The 21,009-nt window shown below is 49.2% G+C and overlaps 1 protein-coding gene across 12 annotated transcripts in view; it reads right to left on the bottom strand.

The window, feature by feature from the left end:
* Positions 1 to 21,009, bottom strand: part of SPTAN1 (spectrin alpha, non-erythrocytic 1) — a 62,295-nt gene that overhangs the window by 31,955 nt on the left and 9,331 nt on the right. For all 12 annotated transcript variants that reach the window (XM_045467574.1, XM_045467582.1, XM_045467572.1 and 9 more), the window contains exons 2-22: positions 18,632 to 18,871; positions 17,292 to 17,417; positions 13,427 to 13,567; positions 12,923 to 13,069; positions 11,367 to 11,500; positions 11,067 to 11,211; positions 10,835 to 10,989; positions 10,049 to 10,184; positions 9,131 to 9,232; positions 8,134 to 8,271; positions 7,581 to 7,691; positions 6,810 to 6,887; positions 6,540 to 6,695; positions 6,101 to 6,305; positions 5,219 to 5,400; positions 4,636 to 4,879; positions 4,320 to 4,442; positions 3,548 to 3,765; positions 2,183 to 2,275; positions 1,688 to 1,822; positions 473 to 621 (exon numbers count right to left, since the gene is read on the bottom strand). In XM_045467574.1, the coding sequence (XP_045323530.1) occupies positions 473 to 621; positions 1,688 to 1,822; positions 2,183 to 2,275; positions 3,548 to 3,765; positions 4,320 to 4,442; positions 4,636 to 4,879; positions 5,219 to 5,400; positions 6,101 to 6,305; positions 6,540 to 6,695; positions 6,810 to 6,887; positions 7,581 to 7,691; positions 8,134 to 8,271; positions 9,131 to 9,232; positions 10,049 to 10,184; positions 10,835 to 10,989; positions 11,067 to 11,211; positions 11,367 to 11,500; positions 12,923 to 13,069; positions 13,427 to 13,567; positions 17,292 to 17,417; positions 18,632 to 18,868 (3,155 nt within the window). In that variant the 5' untranslated portion in view covers positions 18,869 to 18,871. The remainder of the gene's footprint in view (positions 1 to 472; positions 622 to 1,687; positions 1,823 to 2,182; positions 2,276 to 3,547; positions 3,766 to 4,319; positions 4,443 to 4,635; positions 4,880 to 5,218; positions 5,401 to 6,100; positions 6,306 to 6,539; positions 6,696 to 6,809; positions 6,888 to 7,580; positions 7,692 to 8,133; positions 8,272 to 9,130; positions 9,233 to 10,048; positions 10,185 to 10,834; positions 10,990 to 11,066; positions 11,212 to 11,366; positions 11,501 to 12,922; positions 13,070 to 13,426; positions 13,568 to 17,291; positions 17,418 to 18,631; positions 18,872 to 21,009) is intronic.

Genomic DNA, 21,009 nt, shown 5'->3' with positions numbered 1-21,009 from the left:
CAGTATGGGGGCTTAGCTAGAAGACAGGACGGGACATTTTATAAAAGATAACCTCCACCTCCAAGCACAAAGTACGAGAGAGAGCCGCTCTCTCAACAGCCTTTTAAAAGGCGCAGAGTTGTAGGGTTGCGGAACCTCTAAAAACCAATCCAGAGCATATCCCCAACTGGAGGACAAAGGTTAAGAGAGTAATGTTTAGAAAATGCTGTTTAGGAAAAGACTCTTACAAAAGCCAGGAAAGAAACAAAACAAAGGAAAATAAAGGTATCGGTCAATGGTTTGAGGTCCAAATAGGACACTGGAGGTTAAAAGTGACTGGGGGACAGTGGGCAGAAGGTGTCCCGGGTACACGCGGGCACCAGAATGGCCGCTCCAGAGCCTCCGGACGCCACCTAAAGCTCGGCCTGTGTGGGGTGTGAACTAAGCCCCAAGTGACCCCCGGGACCTCTGTGGTCGCCAGCGTGGCCCTTACTGGTGGTCAATCTGCTCCTGGCGCACGGCTATGCTGCCCTGCTCCTCCAGCAGGTTCTCGCGGGAGGCTGACTGCGCGGGGTCCAGCTTCTTCACGTACGCAGCCGGCACGAAGCCCTGGCGGTCGTTCACCTCCACCTTCCACCAGTCCTAAGGAAACAGACGGAGAACTGAAAGCAAACTCCCGAGAAAGGGAGGAGCCAAGGAAGCCTGTCTGCGCGCGCGTGAACACGACGGCTCTAAGCGTGTGAAGAGGATCCTGTGACCGCGGCAAAGTCACTCCGCACAAGGACGGACCTGCCGGTCCTTTGTGACTTGCCGAGCATGGAGTGGGTCCCCAGGGAAGCCGCAGTGACACCCAACAGAAAGGACACCCTCCTGTTAGACACGCCAGAACGGCACTGACGCTGCAGCCACTAGCCACACGTGACTACGTCCATTTAAATAAGTTAGAATGATAACCACTTGCACCAACAGCTACCGCAGAGCCAGCACACACACAAAATGTCCACCGTCATAGCAAGTTCCCCTGGATAATGCTGTTGGGTAAAGCAGAGTCAGACCAGAAGGTCGGTTTAGAGTCTGCAGAAAAATACAAATCACCAGGTTTTTTTGGGTTTGTTTTTCTCAAACTCTCACCATTAGGGTAAACTGGGGGTGCAGGAGTAAGGGCCCTTAACGACGGCTGTGGACATTTCTCTAGCCTTAACTAAGACCTTGTGGGAATTATCAGATGATACATGGAGCACCAGGCACTGCACTTCAAAGCCACTGTCAAACCAGCACAGGTCAAGGGAAGAAGGCTGATGAACCAGGAAACATCGAAACATTTGAGCAGACAGAGCCTATGGGGTAATGCCACAGTGCTCCTCAACTATCTGCTGTAGCCACAGAGTCTAGATTAAGAACCGACAGTTTTTAAAAGGTCCTGAAAAGATCTGGCTCTAAAGAGAGGGAATTTCACCTCAAGGTGTTCAATCTTGAAGCCAAGCCATTCTCGAGACAGCTGCTTTCGGGCATTCAGGAAGATGGACAGATTAACCCTCGGGATCACACACGGGGTGAAGCGGTATCAAGGGGGAGTCCGACTGGGAGGCTCTGGTCTCCTCGAATTCAAACCCAGCCGTATTTTAGACACGACGACTCACAGACACGCAGCTGAGCAAGACCGGTAGTGCTCGTGGAAGGAAACGCACAACCACTTTCGATGCCTTGCCTTGTTGGTGCTGTTGAGTAAGGTAAGAATATCCCCTTTCTTCATGGTGACCTCCCGAGGGCTCTTCTCCTGATAGTCGTAGAGAGCCAAGACCAGCTCCTTCCCGGTCTCATCATCCATGGGGGCCACTTGTTGCTAAAAATCCAAAGGAAGGGCACACATGGTTAAAGGCTGTCTGTGGCATGTCACCTGAGTCCACAACAGACTCCAACTTCAATGGCCGTACCAAATTTACCACACGCATATTTGAGAGCTCTTCTCTGAAGCTATCAGTAAAATCTGACCGACCCCAGAACTTAAGCTGTTGGAAATCTTTACTCATTTTAAACTGTTTACGCAGCTTTGTGTCACAGGACTTAGCAGTGAGGTCACAAGAATGTGACCTACGACTGGCACATCTGCCGGTAGTGCCCAGGCCCTTCAATTTCCTGCGCGCCCCCCCACTCCCCACCACCCCGGGCAACCGCTAACTGCTGACACGAAAGCCCGGCTCACCCGGCATGACTGAGCCTGGTCCCGCAGAGCCTGAATGCTGCTGCCATAGGCACTGAGATCCGACATCAGAGCTTCGTGTTTCTTCAGTAGAGCCTGAAACCAAAATCACACACTGTGACCACGCACAAGGAACCAGGGCGCCCCGTCCTTGCTGCCTCACCGACCTACCATCCTCCCCGGATAGCTGGTTCATTTACACGGGGATTGGATCACCTCCTGGTCCACACTTTCCCTCCCCATTTCTTTTTTTTTTTTTCTCAACGTTTATTTATTTTTGGGACAGAGAGAGACAGAGCATGAACGGGGGAGGGGCAGAGAGAGAGAGGGAGACACAGAATCGGAAACAGGCTCCAGGCTCTGAGCCATCAGCCCAGAGCCCTACGCGGGGCTCGAACTCACGGACCACGAGATCGTGACCTGGCTGAAGTCGGACGCTTAACCGACTGCGCCACCCAGGCGCCCCAAATGTTTATTTATTTTTGAGACAGAGAGAGACAGAGCATGAACGGGGGAGGGGCAGAGAGAGAGGGAGACACAGAATCGGAAACAGGCTCCAGGCTCTGAGCCATCAGCCCAGAGCCCGACGCGGGGCTCGAACTCACGGACCGCGAGATCGTGACCTGGCTGAAGTCGGACGCCTAACCGACTGCGCCACCCAGGCGCCCCTTTCCCTCCCCATTTCTAATAAACATCATATTTGGAGAAAATATACATTGGGACTTGTAGCATTATCTTTTCTCCCTGCCCCTGCATGACCATGCGGTCCTGGAAAAATACAAGGTCGATAAAGCACGGTATGGTGCACTTGGTGGCTCCCCCACCCACCTTAAGAAACAAACACTACCAACAAACCGAAGCCTGCCTCCCTTGAGGACGCTCCCCTCCCTCGCTACACGTAGTGCTTTAGCATCATCCACCACCACCACCCCCTCCAAAACTCTTCAGCTGTCCCCACCCCCATCTTCTGGGGGAATCCTGTATAGCGCATGTCACCATTCGACTCTTCTGGGTTTTGTGAAGACTGGCAAGAAAAGAGGTAGGTGCAGGGGCTGCACCTAGACCTCTATGGATAAAATCTAAGAGTTTCGCTCAAAAACACCCACTGCTGGCAAAAAGATACACCTGTGTATGTATGTGTGTACATGAGTGTGGAGAGCCAGACAAACAAGAAGGGCAAAACGCTCTCGGTGGAAGGTAGGGACGGGAGGTCTCCTCTCTCCTTTGGCAAGTTTCCATAGTGGAAAGCACAAAATACTTTAAAACACACTAAAGAGCCAACGACGCAGACGCTGCACCTTCCACACATTGGTCACCTTCCCCACGGGCCCCAGCCCAAGCCCCGGCAGACTCCCCACACGCGGTCACCTCAGCGGAGTCCTCATCCTTCCCGTAGTCGGTGCTTCCCACAATGGGCTCCTTCTCCCGCATCCAGGACTCGGCCTCGTTGGCATCGGCAAAGTACTGCTGGGCCTGCAGAGAGTCTTCCAGGTCCTGCCGCCGCTGGGAGGCCTTGGACTTGAGTGACTCCCACTTCTGATTCAGTTCGCTGAGCTTGGCTTTCACATCTTCCGCGGCAAAATGGCCTGGAAGGCAGGCAGGGGAAAGGAAGACCATGCAAAGGAGGCCGACGTGACGCCAGAGAAAAAGGTCCTCCGGGTGTCCACGGCACCTCCGCTACATCACTGTGGCAAGCCAGGCCCCTTCGTAACCCCCAGTTTTAGGAGAGGGTTGGGTCCCGGCCTTCTAAGTAATTTGTCCAACTTTTGCATCCTCAAGCCTCCAGCCATCCAGATCTCTATCTGGACCCTACGAAGCAGGTATCCCAAGCTGGCACCAGTGATATGACTGTAAAGAGCTAACTAACAACAGTAGCCCCCCCAGTCCTCAGTCACTGAGACACGTGCCAGGCTGTTCCACACTCCGCCCCACACGATCTCACTCGCTCCTCGCAACTATTACCCACAACTCACAGGTAAGACATTCGGATCTAGAGGGCAGGGTCTAGTCAAGGTCATACAGTGAGAGGCCAGGGATGGTCCTCAACCCCACAAGCCCAGTCTGACTCAAGTCCATGCACTTAACCGAGGAGCAAACAAAGACCAAAAGCAAAGCCACTCCCCGGGTGATAACCGCTTACCTTCTTCCACCATGGCGTTCCCCTTCTGAGTCACTGCCTTGATGCGGGGTTCATGCCCAGCAATTTCCGCTTGGAGGGCTTGGTGTTTCTTCAGCAGATTTTGGACTCCAATCAAATCTTTGCCTGAAAGCAGAGATCACTCCCTGGTCATCCAAGCCATCGAGAGAAAAGTCAGCCCTGTCGCTCTTTAAGATTCCACTGGGGTTCCAAGTTTACCTTAAACTTGACCCTCCTTGCTCTGATATGCACCTCCTTTACGCTATGAGGGTAGGGCCCTTTCTCAAACTTGAATCTTACCTCAGGGAGACAGACTGACCTCTGTTGGTGGACGCGGCAATGGGTTCTTTCTCCCGAATCCACGTCTCCTCATCCTCAACGTCACGGAACAGTTGCTGCAAACGCAGAGAATCTGCCAGCTTCTGCTTTCGGGCAATCATGGGTTCTTTGAGTGCCTCATAGCGAGCCACGAGGGCTTCCTGCTTCTTTTTGATGTTTTCAGCATCAAAATGGCCAGCATCCTGGAACTGGCGGGCCTGAATGGTGATGCCATCGATTCGATCCTGGAAACAGGAAGGGACAGAGTCGTGAAAGCTTGCACCAGCATGCTCTGGTCTGACTCTTAACTTCAACTGTGACTCGGTCATGTATGAAGAAAAACCAACACAGCTGTCTTCCCAGCCTGGAGAGTAATCTTTCTGCCTTCTCTTTCCCTCATCTTGGGCTCCCAGGAAACTCTGAGTGAGGAGTTTGATTTGAGAACAAGAGGGAATACACAGGGTCACCTAAGAAAATCAACACCTTTTATCCCTCAGAAAAACAGCAGGGCCTAGAAATCGCCTGCCGTTTCTCCAGCTTCACCACCACCAGCGGCCCAGGCAGCAGCCCCCGAGTCCCACTACCTGGTGAGCAGCCACGTCAGCCTCCAGCAGGGCATGCTTCTTCTGGAGGTTCTGGACGTTGGTAAGGTCTTTGCCATAATCGTCCGAAGCCAGATGACCTTCCACCTCATACAGCCACAGCTCAATATCTTCGACGTTGCGGTTGAACTGTTGCTGCTGGTTGGCCTCGCGAAGCTTTATCCCTAGTCAAAGGAGCAGGCGTGATTGTCCACCTGTTAATACTGTCCCCCGCCAGTGCTGCTCATTGACAACGGTACTTAGTGAGGAGCTAAGGGTCAGGGTTCCAGTCACTGCTTCACCCCCACCACAAAGGTAAAAACAAAACGCAGACTTGGAAGTCCTTTATTTTATTTGTATTTTTTAAATGTTTATTTATTATGGGAGAGAGAGAAGAATGCACTTGGCTTGGGCGTACACTGGAGAAGTGCACAGAGAGAGGGGAGGGGGAGGGAGAATCCCGAGATCCATGAGATCACGACCTAAGCCTAAACACGTAACTGACTAAGCCACCCAGGTACCCCCAGAAGTCCTTTAAAAAGCATCCTAACCCCCATGAGAGAAGAGCGTTCAAGAATTATTAAAAGCCCTTGGCTCTCAGCTGAACTCTGATGTTCGGCGACAAGGACCAGTTAAGGGCAGGTGACCACATCACTCCCTCTCACTCAGGCTCCCCCCACTACCCAGCACGTCAACCACATTTATCACATTACCAAAGCATCAGGATCGCAAGCAAGGAACTGCTACATGGGAGAGGAGCACGCAGGCCCGAGGCTGCCCAGCTTACCCGACCTATGTGGTTTGTGTCCCTACAACACTTCACCAGGAAGGGACACCTAACTCCCCAGTGGCCCTCACACTATCCGGGGAGGCTCCTTCTCTTACCTTTCAGTTCAGTGGCTTCCAGCAATTTCTTCCACAAACTGATGACCTCATTCATACGAGCTGCTACTTCATCCTTGGCATAGTGGTTGACATCAATCAGCTTTTGCCCCGCTTTCTCCAGGGCGTCGATGCGGCTCTGGTTGGCAGACAGCTCAGCCTCAAAAGCCTGGTGCTTCTGTACTTTTCCTTGTAGGTTGGATGGGTCCTGCCAAAAAAGGAAGAAGGGAGTTCTACCTGGAACCCGAGTATGTCAAACTACTCTGTATTACCTTCCTGCTTCTCTTTCCTGGCAGGGGGCAGGGTGCAGAGAACGATAAGCTTATGTTAAATAGTGTGATTTTCAGAGCTCCTGATTTCTTTCTTTAGCTCCAATTTATCTTTGAGAGCTACATTTAGCTTCCTAGCCAAATGCTACAGCGCCATGCTGGCAGAACATTACTTTATAAGCTTCATCTGTGGCGGTTTTCATCTTCTCGTTGACCCAGCTCTTGAGCTCATCAGAGTCGCGGAAAAACTGCTGCAAGTGGAAGGAGTCTGCCAGCTGGGCCCGGCGACACATGGCTCTCTCGTGCAGGGCATTGCGGCGGCTCAGCAGCTAGAAGACAAGGGGCCTCATGACTCTCCCGTTCCCGCTCTCCAGAGACTTCTTCCAGCTCCAGAGGTTACACGGACAGGAGAGTGAGGACGGCGCGGGGAGAACGGAACGTACCGCATCTCGGCGGGTGGCCACGTCCTCCATTGCGTAGTGGTTGTTCTGAATCAGCTTGGTTGCAAATTCATCCAGTGCCTGGAAGGGAAGAGTAAAGGGCTCTTCACCAGCAAAAGCACACGAGCACACAGCTCGGCCGCAGGAGCAAAGTAACTACCGTACAGGTCACAAAATGCTCTAAACCGAAACACAGGTCTAAGGTTTGCTGTGACAACATTTACCCCTCAACTTCTGAGTTTCTGGTTGACGTTATTAGTCAGATACGACAATGTTATGCTAGCTCCTTTCAGGACGTTCACTGCAGCTGATGTCATGACACATCTGATGTGATTGGACAGGGGGTCAGAACGGGTTAGCAGCCTGTTTGCAAGGGGAAAAATACCTCTTACGTGAGCTCCAACCACTTTTATTTATTTTTCTCAAGCTTTTATTTTTAAGTAGTCTCGACACCCAACGTGGGGCTCGAGTTCGCAACCCTGAGATCAAGAGTCACACGCGCCCCGACTGAGCCAGCCAGGCGCCCTGAGCTCCAAGTACTTTTAGTGAAAGGTAAATCTCAATGTGGAGGTTTACGCATCAGGGAAAGATCCCATCCCACGAGCGGAGGCGGGCCTCCCACCGGACCGTGAGCCGCCACCGTGAGATCTGAAGCCCCTACAGGAGCGTCTCTCACACAGATCCTCCGCTGCATCTGCGCAGAAACCCTTGAGGAGAACGGATGCCGGGCTGACTCTGAGGACCACCAGAAGGAACGAGAAGAGAGAGTCTTACTGTAATCTTTTCCTCCTGGGCGCTGAGGGACTTCTCGAAGTCCTCGTGCTTCTTGAGGAGCGCTTCCACACTATCCAAGGAGTCTCCCAGGTCTTCGTTCAACAGGAAGGCCTTGTGAAAGAGAACAAAAGCACTCAGGGTGACACCCTAGCCCTTTCATCAACTAAGGCCGGAAAGCAAAGGATATGCTGGCCAAAATACGAAAAGGAAGGAAGGAGATGCTATAGCCATAAAACTTCTCAGCTCTCTTCCAGAAAGCCTGACATCCTTTTAGATTCACTTAACATAAATTCACCAATAGTGTGAGTGCTAAGTCCCACACCCAAAAAAAAAAAAAAAAAAAGTCCTCTTCGGCAAAAGACAATTCCACAGCAGCAGACTCCTGTCCAAACCTGGGGCCGGTCCCGAGGGTCAGCCAACCCCAGCAGCGGGAGCAAGGCCGGCACAGCCGCTGGGCGCTCTTCGTCACGGCCTCGTCACCCGACTCACAACGGCAACATGGGCACAAGTCAGCCCCCCCCAGGCAGCGCGGCGGACGGAGACGACGTGGTACCTCCTGCTTGCTCATCCAGTTGTCCACCTGCTCCGTGTCGCGGTAGAAGAGCTGCAGGTCCATGCACTGCTCGTACTGCTGCCGGCGCAGCTCCCACAACTCCAGCAGGGCAGCCCGCTCCTCTGCCAGGACGCCCAGCTGCAGGGAGGAGGGGACACAGAAGCCATGAGGGAGGGTGGGTCCTGCCGTGGCCCCCTCCCCCACCAGGCCAACAGAAAGGCTGCCCTGGAATTTCTAAGCCTCGTGCTAATCTTCCGGCCTCTCCTCTGGTTTGCAAAAGGGGACGAATTGCATTCACTTGTGGCAGCCAGCTCACGGGAAACCACACAAATCCTGAGCAGTTTAGGCTACGTAGGAGGCAAGCGAGTTGATCTAGAATTAATTTACTGCCACGTTATCACAGATGACTTAAGATCAAAATGGTAGGTAAACGTTAGGTAGTAGACAAAGGGCATCTATCCAAAGGCAGGCAGTAAAAATGGAGGAAGGACTCTCAGCTGAGAAATGCCAACTCGGTGCGTCTTCCCATAAAACTGGTAAATTCAGGAATGCCCTAGAGCTAATTTTTAAGCTCCAAAGTTGACAATAAAGTGTCTTTGATTTCAAAGACTCTTTTTAGTCTACGCAGTATTAAAACAGCATCATCATCTTAATGTTACTCAGGTATCTTTACACTCAGATGTTGTGAAACTTTGAAATTATATACGCTTATATGTATAATTTAAAATTCATCTCTTTCTTATTGGCTCAACTCCCTGCCAGGTCCCCTTCAGGTAGAAAATGTACCATAAACATCCCAAATAAATGGAACTTTCTTTCTCTAATCAATCACGATACTACAAATAGGTCTTCTTCTTCGGTCTCTTAAGAAACTGCCCTTGAACTTCCTGGCACAAGTTCTACGTCAGCTTTCTCGCACACCATTGTGAATGCAGCCTGGATGCTCATGGATGGATACCAGCTTTCAGAGACTCTCAAAGAACCTCTCCTCTCTTACCTTCTCCCGCACTTCATCCGAGGCATAATGCCCAGCAGTGAGCAGGGCCTGTCCAGACTCATCTGCGGATTTAAAGCTGTCCTCGTGAGCATCGATTTCACCCTAAAGGGAAAAAAGGCATAATTTATGCCTGGCAACTGATAAAAGAAAACAGAGTGGTCGAATTTTAAACAATCGTTACAAATCAGAACATCCCATCTCCAACAAGGAGCAGGGTCAATGATGAGGCCAGGTTCCCTGACACCGGTCGGGGTTACCAACCACGAGGGCACCATTTACTGAGAAGCCTCTTTGCCACTGGCTTTTCAGGCCACCTCTGCCCAAGCCTGCCATGTTCCCACACGATTAAGGGTCCGAGCCCTGTCTTCTGTTCTACTGTCTCTGCCCTCACGGTGCCGGATGGGCGGATTTCTCAAAACCCTCAGTCTCACAAACCTCGAGATCATGACCTGAGCCAAAACCAAGAGTCAGACACTTAACCGACTGAGCCTCTCAGGTGCTCCAGAAACCTTTCTTTTTAAGGTAAAGCCTATCAAAATCTCATAAAACTAGTTTTCTGTGGAATATACTTTGGGGAAAAAAACCAGAGTAAGAAACTTACACCAAATATGAAACTCAGCATTTAAATGAAGACGGTGTTTAAGATGGTACATGACTATTGTGCAAACTACAGCACTCTATCTTGCCAGGGCACAGCCCTTCATTTTCACAGACCACAGTTAATTCCCAACATTTAACCCTCTTCACCATGTATGAGAAGCCGGCAGAGCCAGGCTCCAAAGGCAAAATCAACAATAATCCTATGGAGGGAGCCAGCTGTGAACAAAGTTTCAGCCACTCTGACTGCAAATGAGAGTGATCAACCGATGCATTACAAGCTAAAATGTCTTTCCTTCTGAAAGATGTCGGAGATGTTACCTTGTGCTCCTGATGCCTGTCGAGCAGGGCTTCAGCCCCGGCCACATCATTGGCGAGCTCATCTGCATTGATGAGGGCTTTCATTTCAGTCACCCAGCTGGTGAGGTCGCGGAAGTCAGCAAGGAAGCGTTGAAGCCTAGGGAAATCCAAGAAGAGCCATTAGATGTGCCACGTTCCCAGTGGAGAGCCCAGGATGGAAAATGCCTTCCTAAAGCTTCGAAGTCTACGTCCTCAGAGGCCTAACAAACCATGAAAACCCTAATCCTGGGATACAGAAGATTCTTCCATCTAGAGTATAAAGGAAAGTGAGAGAAGGCTGAAAGCAATCCTTTGAAATTTGGGTTCTGTCCATCATTGTAATTCCCCAATCTGGTCCCTTATTTCCAACCTCCTTGGCATTCCCAAGTTTGAGCTCTGGTTAGTAATTAGCATTCTTTCACTCCCCAATGCTTGACTTACTCAATTTTAGTGGTATATTTCCCTGGTGCTCCAATCACTAAGGAGAGATTCCCACTTCTATTGGTCATAACACAGCAATAGAAGCCGGAAGGATATTCATAAAGTCATAAACACTACGTGTGCGTGCGTGCGCACACACACTACAGAGTTGCCAGTCTCCAAATGTAACACGGGTAGGAAAGTCACTGGCACTTTCTTTGCACAGGAACTGGCAGGTGTACAGCAGCCCTCTCTCAGTGGGCAGAAGTGACCCCTAACCCCGCCTGTCCTCTTCTCTAAGAGGGGTCCAAAGGCGTGGGTCGCTGAGCCCCAGGGAGTTCTTCCTACCTGTAGGAGTCATTGAGGCGGGCGTGTCTCTCGGCTGCCAGGGTCCGGATCTGCTCCCAGTTGGCAATGAGCTCCTCTCGCTTCACTTGAATCTGCGCGGCGCTCAGAGGGTGGGACTGCTGCAGGCGGTCGGCCTCAGCACACAGGGCTTTGACCTGGAAACACCCTCCATCAGACAGCGCTCGTGCCCCTTGCTAACTTCTCTGTGGGACTGGCTACTTTCAAAACCTACCTTGTCCTCCAAAGCAGCAAGGTCTCTCTCCAAACCCTCGTGCTTCCGCAGCAGAGCCTGAACGCTTGCCAGGTCTCGGCCAAAATCGTCAGAGGCCATTAACTGCTCCTTCTCCTTAATCCAGCTGATGGTCTCGTCCACATCCCTATGGAATGGAGGCACCGGCGCAGCCGCTTACGGCGACTGTCTAGGGCTGGGAGTGCCGCCCAGGCAGCTCCAGCATCTATGTGGCACATGCCACATATCCACCAGGCCCCCCAGGTATACACCCATGCCCAGCAGCCCTCTCTGGCTCGGTACCTGTTAAAGCGCTGGACCTCTGCCGCCCCAAAGAGCTTCCCCTGTCGCTGAAGGGCCAGTCCCTTCAGCCGCTGCCAGGCCGCGTTTACTTCATCCTGCTTGGTCTTGATGGTCTCCTCCTCAGGGTGCTGCTCCTACACGAGGGAGAACACAGACCGGCCTGGGTCCTGAGCCCCGGGCTCCTGACAAGTGTCTGCTTCAGCAAACCTTCATCTTTCTGAAGAAACACTGGTTTTGTGTGTGAAATGGAGTGAAATTTGTTCAAAATGAGCTTCCGTTTCTTCTTGTATAAAAAGGGGAGAGCCATTCTCTGTCCCTCCGAGTAGTGCGGACAGTCCATAAAGCGGTTGCGGGCATCAGCACCAAAAACCTGCATGTTAACACATACCTTAACTGCAACTTTATGGTAGCTTCATCGATGCACCTACGTCCCATGCACCTGGTGCTGGAAAATCTGTCACCTCAGACACTCGGGAGCTTACCGAGCATTCCTGTCCGTACACACGGTCTTCAGGGTGCGTTCCTGACTTCAGACTGGAGCTATTTCTTTAAAAGTACCCTTCCCCATGAACTACACTTTGGTTTTTGTCTTGACAAAAATGTGAAGTAATAAATGAAGCATTTCGGGGTTCTGGGATCCATCTGCGAGATCTTAGGCTTGGCCTGACTGCTCTTGTCAGCACGACCCTGGGAGGCCCCAAGATTCTGGGGCAGGGGGTAGGGCAGAGTACATCTCTCGCTGTGGAAGGATGAGGTGTTTCTGAGGAGTGCTGGCTCTTCTTTTGTCACTGGCCAGAAAGGCAACAAGTACCAGCCCTGAAGCAGATCCATAAATTTAAGATTTATACCCTGCAAATCAAATCTCCCTGAAAGCAGAAAATCCAGTTCCTACTACTTGAAGAGATTGCTAAGGAGAGATTTCCGCTTCTATTGGTCATAACGCAGCAACGTAAGACAGAAGGATATATATACATAAAGTCATAAATACTATGTGTGCACTCTGGCGCCTGTAGCAGAAGCCGGGGATAAAGAAGCAGCTCACGGGAATGCACACGTAGGCAATGGGGAAAGGCTGCACTGTCCCCTCTCGATGGCTCAGAGCCACCAGTGGAGAGCCTATCCATTACAAGGTTCCCCAGGCTCCCAAGAGAGCCCTGGGACTTCACATCAAAATCAAAAGGGAAGGAAGAGAGCAGTCAGGCGTCAGTGGATGCCTGCCAACTCTGAGAAGCATTCACTGCCACACCCTCACCTGACAGCCCTGGACGCCCAGCTTCAGCAGCCCCGTAAAAGCATCGCTGAGCCCTACCCGAAAGTGGGTGGAGGACACAGATCAAACGAACTCGGCCCTTCCTGCCCATGGCCACAAGTTAGAAAGCAGCTTCTAACTCAGGAATAAGCAGAATTGCTGCCTTATCTAAACAAAACTCTGAGACACGCTTTCCAAACCGTGCTCACACAGGATTCAGGGAGCTGATCACCGAAATTTTCTTCTGGGAACACCAGACAATTAGTATCATGATGGGGGAAGAAGCACGTGGTGCTCTGCCACCTACCTGAATGAGTTTGGCAGCAAACTGGTTCACTTCATTAACTCTTTCTTCATGGGCAGCCATATCTGTTTGAAACTCTTCAAATTTCTTCTGTAAAACCTCCACGTGCTCCAGGTCCTGGCCCAGCTCCTCAGAAGTCACGATTGCTTCCTGCCCGGGAACCAACAGAGCCAGAGTCACCAACTGACACTCGGTAACCATGGCTCCCACTTATCATGAGCGAGGCCCACCGGGCTGGGCCGCGTTAGCTTTCGTGGATGCAGTTTTCCGTGTCCTTTGTGATCTGAGCTCCTCTCCCAGTTAAAAGGTTGAGCTCAGGGCACGTCAGGCTGAGCCTCCGGGTTCAGAGTTACAGAAGGGCGCGCGCTGCGGAGAGCAGCTGGGGCTGCGGCAACCCCACCACCAAGCATCTTCCGCTGCTCACTCCGGCCCTCAGCTGGGCACACAGACACTCCTCCCGTGCTCTTGCTAAAGCTGACTCAGCAAACCTTCCTCCTGGAAACGTACCTTGTCATTGATCCAGTCCATCACGTCCTCACACTCCCGCAAATACTGCACCAGCTTCTGCGCCTGCAGCAGTTTCACCCCCTTCTCCCGCATCTTCTCCAAGAGAAGTTCCCACTGGCGGTGCAGCTCCATCAAACGGGTCTGTGGGTGAGAAAAATCAGCCCCGGAGATCACAACCATCCCTATGGGATCTGGCTCCTCCACAGACTTCCCACAGGTCAGAAACCTCACAAGTCAGAGGTTGGAATACATCTTTTAAAAGATAATCCCCCCCCCCACCCCAAAGATCATCTCCGAAGGAAGAGGAAATCTAAGTTTGAGAACGGGAAACAGCATCCACTTCACAGTGGTTCAGTAGGTCTTAACAAAATAGGTGACCTTTCACAGGTGGATTTATTCTAGTTTACTTCAGGGGAATTATTAATCATCATCAACTATTATATAAATAATATATATAAACAATACAGAAATGCATAAATGATAATTATGTTATTTATAATTGTTATTAGTAATCAAATCATTAAGTGAGATTCCTGGGTCGGAAAACTAGTGGGGGAGGAGAGATGAGGAATTAACACAGAAACAGCAGAAATCACTGAAGAGTTACTATGAATTTGCAGAGGTAGAGGGAAAAAATAAAACGAGAGGTCCTATGGGCATCATGAATGCAAAGAAACAATGATGAGGCACAAGTAAATAGGAACACCTTTTCATATAAATTAGAAAAGATGGGGAGGGGGTGCCTGGGTGGCTCAGTCGGTTAAGCGTCGGAGTCTTGATCTTGGCTCTGGTCATGATCTCATGGTTCGTGGGTTTGAGCCCCGTGTCGGGCTCTGTGCTGACAGAGCAGAGCCTGCTTGGGATTCTTTCTCTGCCCTGCCCCCGCTCATGCACACACATGCGCTTGCTATCTCTCTCAAAATAAATAAAACACACACAAAAAAAGAGGTCCTGAAACATAATCAGCAATGAAAAGGATTCTTGGCAGAAAAGGTTTTGGCACTTCTGTGAAAAGACTGTGGTACATCTCAGGTAAGGTTCATTTCAAACCTCACCCAAGTGGTAGCCACAGGCCCAAACATAGCCACTTCCCAGCATCTTTGGGTTCTCACTGCAAGTCCTAGTAAGGACGTGTCAAGAACTGGGGGGGAATTGATCATGCATTCAAGCTGAGGAGACGCTTTCTGGTATCTAATCCAATCTTAATGTATTGACTAAGCCTCCCCCAAGATACTGGGAATTTCCGTGTTAACACTGGCAGACACAAGGAAAACAAACCACAAGGGGGGTGGACACTCACAGAAGAGAAGTCTGGGATCCACCCATTGTTGAGATGCCCCTCCCAGGCAGCTAAAAACTTGAAGGCCAAGGGGCAGCCAACATGGGTGGATTCTCTTAGAAACAAGGGTGTGGGTTTCATGTGAAAGGAGAAAACAGCAGGGGAAATAAACACACAATTCACTTCCACCACCGATGGTTACAAAGAAGCCCCGCCAACGCCAACGAGAAGGAAGTGAAAGGCATTCCAAGGCAGAGGGGAAGGAACAGGCAAGCAGCAGCAACTCAACACTCCACCTACTCGGATGTGGGACCCAATGTGGGTGGCGGTGACTATGGGGCGCCACGCCGTCCGGTACGGTGTGAAAGTCTAAACCGGCGATAGACAGGTTATCCAGGACATAGAAGCAATCCTCACAATCCACCCCCGCCCCCACGTTAGCCTGCCTGCCAAATGAGGTTACTGAGTTATGGGGCCAGATGAAGCACCAAGCCAGGATCACCATGGGAACTGGGAACAAGACAGCAAAGATTAAATGAAAGCCCTTTGCTCAAATTAAAAACAAGACCACCGAAGGCTCACCAGAAAACCTCACCCCCTAAGTCAATGGTCAGTCTCCCACATGTTTCATGTTCACGCTCTCAGGGTAAAGAACTAGGACAGGCCCCGCTCCAGGGCTGGAACAGCCCTCCTGTTCCTGGTGCATCTGACCTCGTAAACACTGCAGGCTAGAGAGCCCAGATTCTCAAGCGCACCGCAGTTTGGGAACAGGAGGGAGCAGGCAGGCAGGGGCACTTGGGAAACACTGAAAGCTGACAGGGTGGAGAGGAAATCCTGGTTCTGACTCGGGTGGCTTTCTCAATAGGGGCATGAGAACAGCAGGAGGCAGAGGCAGCTGGCAGAGAAATTAAGGAAAGCGAACAGGAATGAAATATAGCTTCGCAAAATAAAGCAAATAGTTGTCAGCAAAGAAAGGCGTAGATTGGAATTCCAATTCTGTCGCCTACTAACTGTGGGATTTGGAGAAGTTACTCAAACTTCTCTGAGCTTCAGTTTCTTCCCTTCCATATTGCGGGGATAAGGGCTACCTAGGGAGCTTCTAGTCAAGATCAGAGATTACATATGTCAAGTCCCATGGCAAAGTGTTTGCACATAAATGGCTACTCAACAAACAGTAGCTAGTAGTACTTTTAAATGTTGCTTTAATAAGATCTCCAAACAGGGAGGAGGGTATTTACTAACAGAGCAGAATGAAGTGAGCTTTGGGTCCCTCCCTCTTCAGATTAACTACTATAAAGTCAAACACTTGATCTATTTCTCCTGTTCCCTATCTGTAGCCTGGTTATACTGCTGCAGAGCAATGCCATGCACTCTGAGAAAACAACTTTTATCCAGGAAATAATAAGGCATGCCACTTTCGTTTACCATAAGACTGTATACAAAACAGCGGGAAAATGAGCAGGAAGACATTTGTACTTAACGGCAGAAACACAGACGACATTAGCCAAATGAGTCGAATATAATTAAACAGCTGGTCATATGGCATTTAGAATGTACTCTTATTTCCTATTTACAATCATTACTAGTAGTGATTATTAATAATAAGCTAACTGCAAGTCTTCAATATGAGACTGCAGAGTATATCAGTGCAAGAGAGACACTAAGTATTTACTGTTACAAAACCACTAGGCCAGACCCCAGGGGAATGGAGGCTCTACAGGGGGTCAGGAAACAAGCAGCAGAGGACGTGACACTTCTAGCTGGGCTTTTGGATGTAGCTTTCATCTAAATCTTCAAGACCGCCTCGACTGGTAAGGACTGAAAAGGCCAGTCCCTCCATGGAACATGACTTTGGATAACAAAGAACAACACACACAGACAGGTATGACGTTAAGTCAGAAACAGTTAAGAACATCTGGTTGTGAGGAACTAAGCGTGCGTACTTCACCCTCAAGAGGTCTGCTTTCCCTTTAATACCCTGGTATTGGAAATGGCAGAGCAGGGAAAGATCAATTGTTGCCCCAGCTCCAGCGAACTGGTACCAAACGAGTCAAATCAAAGAACGTGAGGACACCTGCTTCAAAGTTGGCTCTATCACCATGGTCACCAACAGGTGCCACAAGTCTCCTCTTACAGCTGGACCATAAACTCGCTTGCTCACTAGATCTCAGCAAACCAAGATCCAGACATCGAGTTTTGCCAATGGAGAACTTTATAGCATCTGTGAGTAATCCTACTGATCTTTCTGTCTTGATCTCCAAATTCACCAACTTCCCATCTAATTACCGTCTGTAAATTTAAGTTTAATTTATGTAATCTTCTTTAAAGTATAATCGCATTCTAATTTGTTCTACAAAATTTCCCCACTGAGCATACACATACTTGTTTGTATTCATACTGAATCATCATATTACAAAGGCAAGATTTGGGTAACTCCTTTCAGAGACTTCACAAATTCTTTTAAAAAGCTAGAAAAGTCTTTTTTAGAAACCCTAACTGGCATTTAATCCACACTCTTCCGCCAACCAGACAGCCACCCTTACCAGTACCAGATGGCCACCCGTACCAGGCACTACTCCTACTCACCCTTATGGTTTCAGACGCAAAATGCCCTTCTGAGATCATCAGGTTTCCAGTCTCATCCAGTTTAACAATGGCTCCCGAGTTGGCCTGCACTTCAGCTTCGAAGGCCTGATGCTTCTGAAGCTTGCCCTGTTGGTGGACCATGAAGTGAGCCACAGCTGCAACCCCACAGCATTCACCATTCTGCCCCCCACCCAGGCCCCCTTATTCCTCCCCTCCTGAATCCAACTTCCTCTAATTATGGACACTCATCATTCCCCTCATCCCCTCACCTGCTCAATTACTCAAATACTCTCACCTCATCTATACTGGCTTTCTGGAAGCTTGGCCACCAAGGACCACCAACTTTGCATTGCCTACTTTTATGGTCTACCAGGAAATTAGTCCTTGTGTGAACATCCAATCCCCTCTAGAAATACAGAGCCAGGGGTGCCTGGGTGGCTCCGTACCCAACTGAGAGTCCAACTTCGGCTCAGGTCATGATCTCACAGTTTGTGGGTTCAAGGCCTGCAACAGGTTCTGTGCTGACAGCTGGGAGCCCGGAGCCTGCTTTGGATTCTGTGTCTCCCTCTCTCTCTGCCCCTCCCCCCACTCATGCTCTGTCTCTGTCTCTCTCAAAAATAAACATTAAAAAAAATTAAATATAGAAATATAGAGCCACACCAACAACTTTCTTAGCACATACGATTTGCCCTTGAATAATAATCCTTCTGCATTCACTCATGACATGACACTTTCTCTTCTTAGACTAGTCTGGTAAAGTAAGAGAACCGTGCTCTCCACTTGATTAAAAAAAAAAAAAAAAAAAAAAAGTCTTTCACCAAAACCAATAAGGCTTTGTCCTTTCTTAAAAAACAACTTCACTGAGGCATGACTTATGCCACAAAATTAAGCTACAATTCAATGATTTTTAAAGACTTGTTTTTGATAAGACTTACCAGTGAGTTGCTTAAAGAGATACCTAACTATAAATTTCCACCAGCAACACTGTTAGTATGCCTTTCTTGAGAACACATATTCTAAGAGATCAACCCAGACCCTCCCTGAAAAATGGTGAAGGATCACCAAAGGTTGCAAGGCAGTGGTTTGAGAACCATCAGCTTGAAGCATCCAGAAAAGATAACTACCTACCAGATTCCACAAATGCCTTTAGTGTATACAGTATAATACCTACTACACCAAGGGTTTTTCAGAACAGTGAGTCAGTCCTGACTTCTGTCTGATCTACATTCTTCTTGCTGTCCAACCTCTCAAGGTCATAATTAAATGACCTTGGGTGATTTGGGGGCAAAAACATATGAACTCTTGAATTCTGGCAAGAATCTCAGGGAGATGAGATGCACCTGCAAGTTGGTTGGGTCCTTATAATTCTCATCAGATGCAATCTGAAGTTTCTCCTGAATCCATTTCTCCAGCTCCTCAGCATCTCTCTGGAAAAACTGGAATCGGTAAGAATCTTCAAGCTTCTGGCGCCTAAGGGTTGAGAGCTCCTTGAAGCGGTGGTATCTGTCGAGGACCTGCTGCCGCCTCTCCTGGATGTCCTCTGCCGTTTCCAGCACTTTGACCCCACTTGGGTCCATTTTCTGAAAAGACAGAATGCCCTGAAATAAGCACTACGAGACCAGAGTGGATTTAATGGAATCAGCCTCTCGGAAGGCAAAAATTCTCAGACAGCCCAGGCAGATGAAAAAAAGTAATCCGTCCTCAGGATAGAACAGTGAGCCCAGATTCTATTCCTTTGTAAAAATTGGTCATCTACTGGCCTGCGACACCTGCCTACATGGCTCCCTCGGAGGATGTCTAACCAACACCACAGTGAAACCCAGCAAAAAATACAACCGGGAGAACTAGAGCTTACCAGCAATTCTACAAGGGCTTTGAGAATTTAAGGGAAATGCCAAATTGGTACTCAAAGGATATACTGAGGGGTGCCTGGGTGGTTCAGTCGGTTGAGCATCCGACTCTTCATTTCAGCTCAGGTCATGATCTCACGGTTCGTGAGTTCAAGCCCTGTACTGGGCTCTGTCTGCGCTGACAGTGCAGGGCTTCCTTGGGACTCTCTCTCTCTCTCTCAAAATAATTAAATAAACCTTAAAAAAAAAAAAAAGGAATTATTGGGGCACCTGAGTGGTCCGACTCTCGGCTCAAGTCACCGGCCTCACTGTGGATTCAAGCCCCTTGTTGGGCTCTAATGGCGCAGAGCCTATTTGGGATTCTCTCTCTCTCTCTCTCTCTCTCTCTCTCTGTGCCTCCCCTGCTCATTCTCTCCCTCTCTTTCTCTCAAAATAAACGAACGTTAAAAAAGAAAAAAATTACTGAAAAAGCCATTCAAAAGTCCTTTCATCTGGTCTCTGCATTCTATCCTGTGGAGATGAGAAAGAATTTACTCTTACTTAAATCAGTTTTTCTTTCTCTCCAGTCTCAGCCTGTTATTCAATGAAGAAAAGGGGGTTACAAAGTAACCAAGTCCTTAACATCAATAACCAATAGAATTTACCTAGTCAGAGTCCCTGATTTCTCAGTTACTACGTCTTCCTCAGGCTGCCAGAGCGCCTGAGCAGAGAACAGGTTGCGTTTCCTGTGAACGTGCACAAAAGAAATTCATAGTGCATCTTAAAAATCAGAGGGGTAGTGAGAAACTAACGTAAATGGTATGTCAACCACACTACAGTTTTAAAAAAACGTAGGCTTAAGTCACAATGCTTGTGTTCAGTATATTTTACAGCAATGGGCGCTTTATCTACGTAAAAAGATCAGTAGCAATTATTAAATAGGTAGTCGTACATCTCGATCTGAATCTGATGTAATACTAAAAAACAGAGAAATCTAAAACACAAGAACAAGAAGGTGTGGTCAAAGGTGCACCCTGCTCTACTCCCGCCTACTACTGTGGACAGGACACTGCAAGTTCAGCATCAGTTTCAAATTCACCACAACTGCAGGCTGATGGAGGCAGCACTCCCCATAGCTCTCAATCGGCTCCAACTTCAAATCCCCAGATTTCTGGACACTGTCACCAAATCTTTATGTCAAAAAGAAAATCTGGCCTATTTATGGGCAAAACCCAGAATATGCTATCCATGCTCATCAGGAGTAAGCCTCTAACCGACGGACCACAGAGGGAAAGAGGTACAGACCCAGAGCTTCTAAATGTGTCAGTGCCATGTGACCTTGCACGAGTCACTTTCCTATGCCTCAGTTTCCTACAATGACCAAAATGAGGCATTCTCAGGATGTTTCCAAGTGTAAAATTACATTCTACCAGAAAGTTCAGTTTGGTAAAAAAAGCAGACCAGATAAACCTTCTAGCCTCTCTGGCAACTGTTTCATAATTTATACATGGGATAAAAACGGTTGTTGGTTACCCAGGAGACATTGAGAGCCCTTCCTGTTCACCTGGCCCGGCTAACAGGAAAGGATAAGCAGCCTGAGGATTAGGCATGGAAGTCAGTGACAGTGCCCCCACCATCCAGATGGGAGGTACACAGCACCAGCGAGATGCAGGTGAGGTCAAAGTTTCCAACTCCTTAGGAATTAAAGCAGCCTCAAGAGGTGGCGAGAAAGCACTGTCTGCACCTGATCACCTCTGAGAATTACCTGTCTATTAAGACACCATCTTCCTAACAGGGAGAACAGGAGGGGAGTCTAGCCGTGTCACCATCCCTTCCAAATTAGTCTCCATGTAGTGACCAGTTGTTTTTGTTGTATTATGGTTTCCCCC

Source organism: Leopardus geoffroyi, chromosome D4 (genome assembly GCF_018350155.1).
Source record: "Leopardus geoffroyi isolate Oge1 chromosome D4, O.geoffroyi_Oge1_pat1.0, whole genome shotgun sequence".
Lineage (NCBI taxonomy): Eukaryota > Metazoa > Chordata > Mammalia > Carnivora > Felidae > Leopardus > Leopardus geoffroyi.
This window is presented reverse-complemented; position numbering and strand designations above follow the sequence as displayed.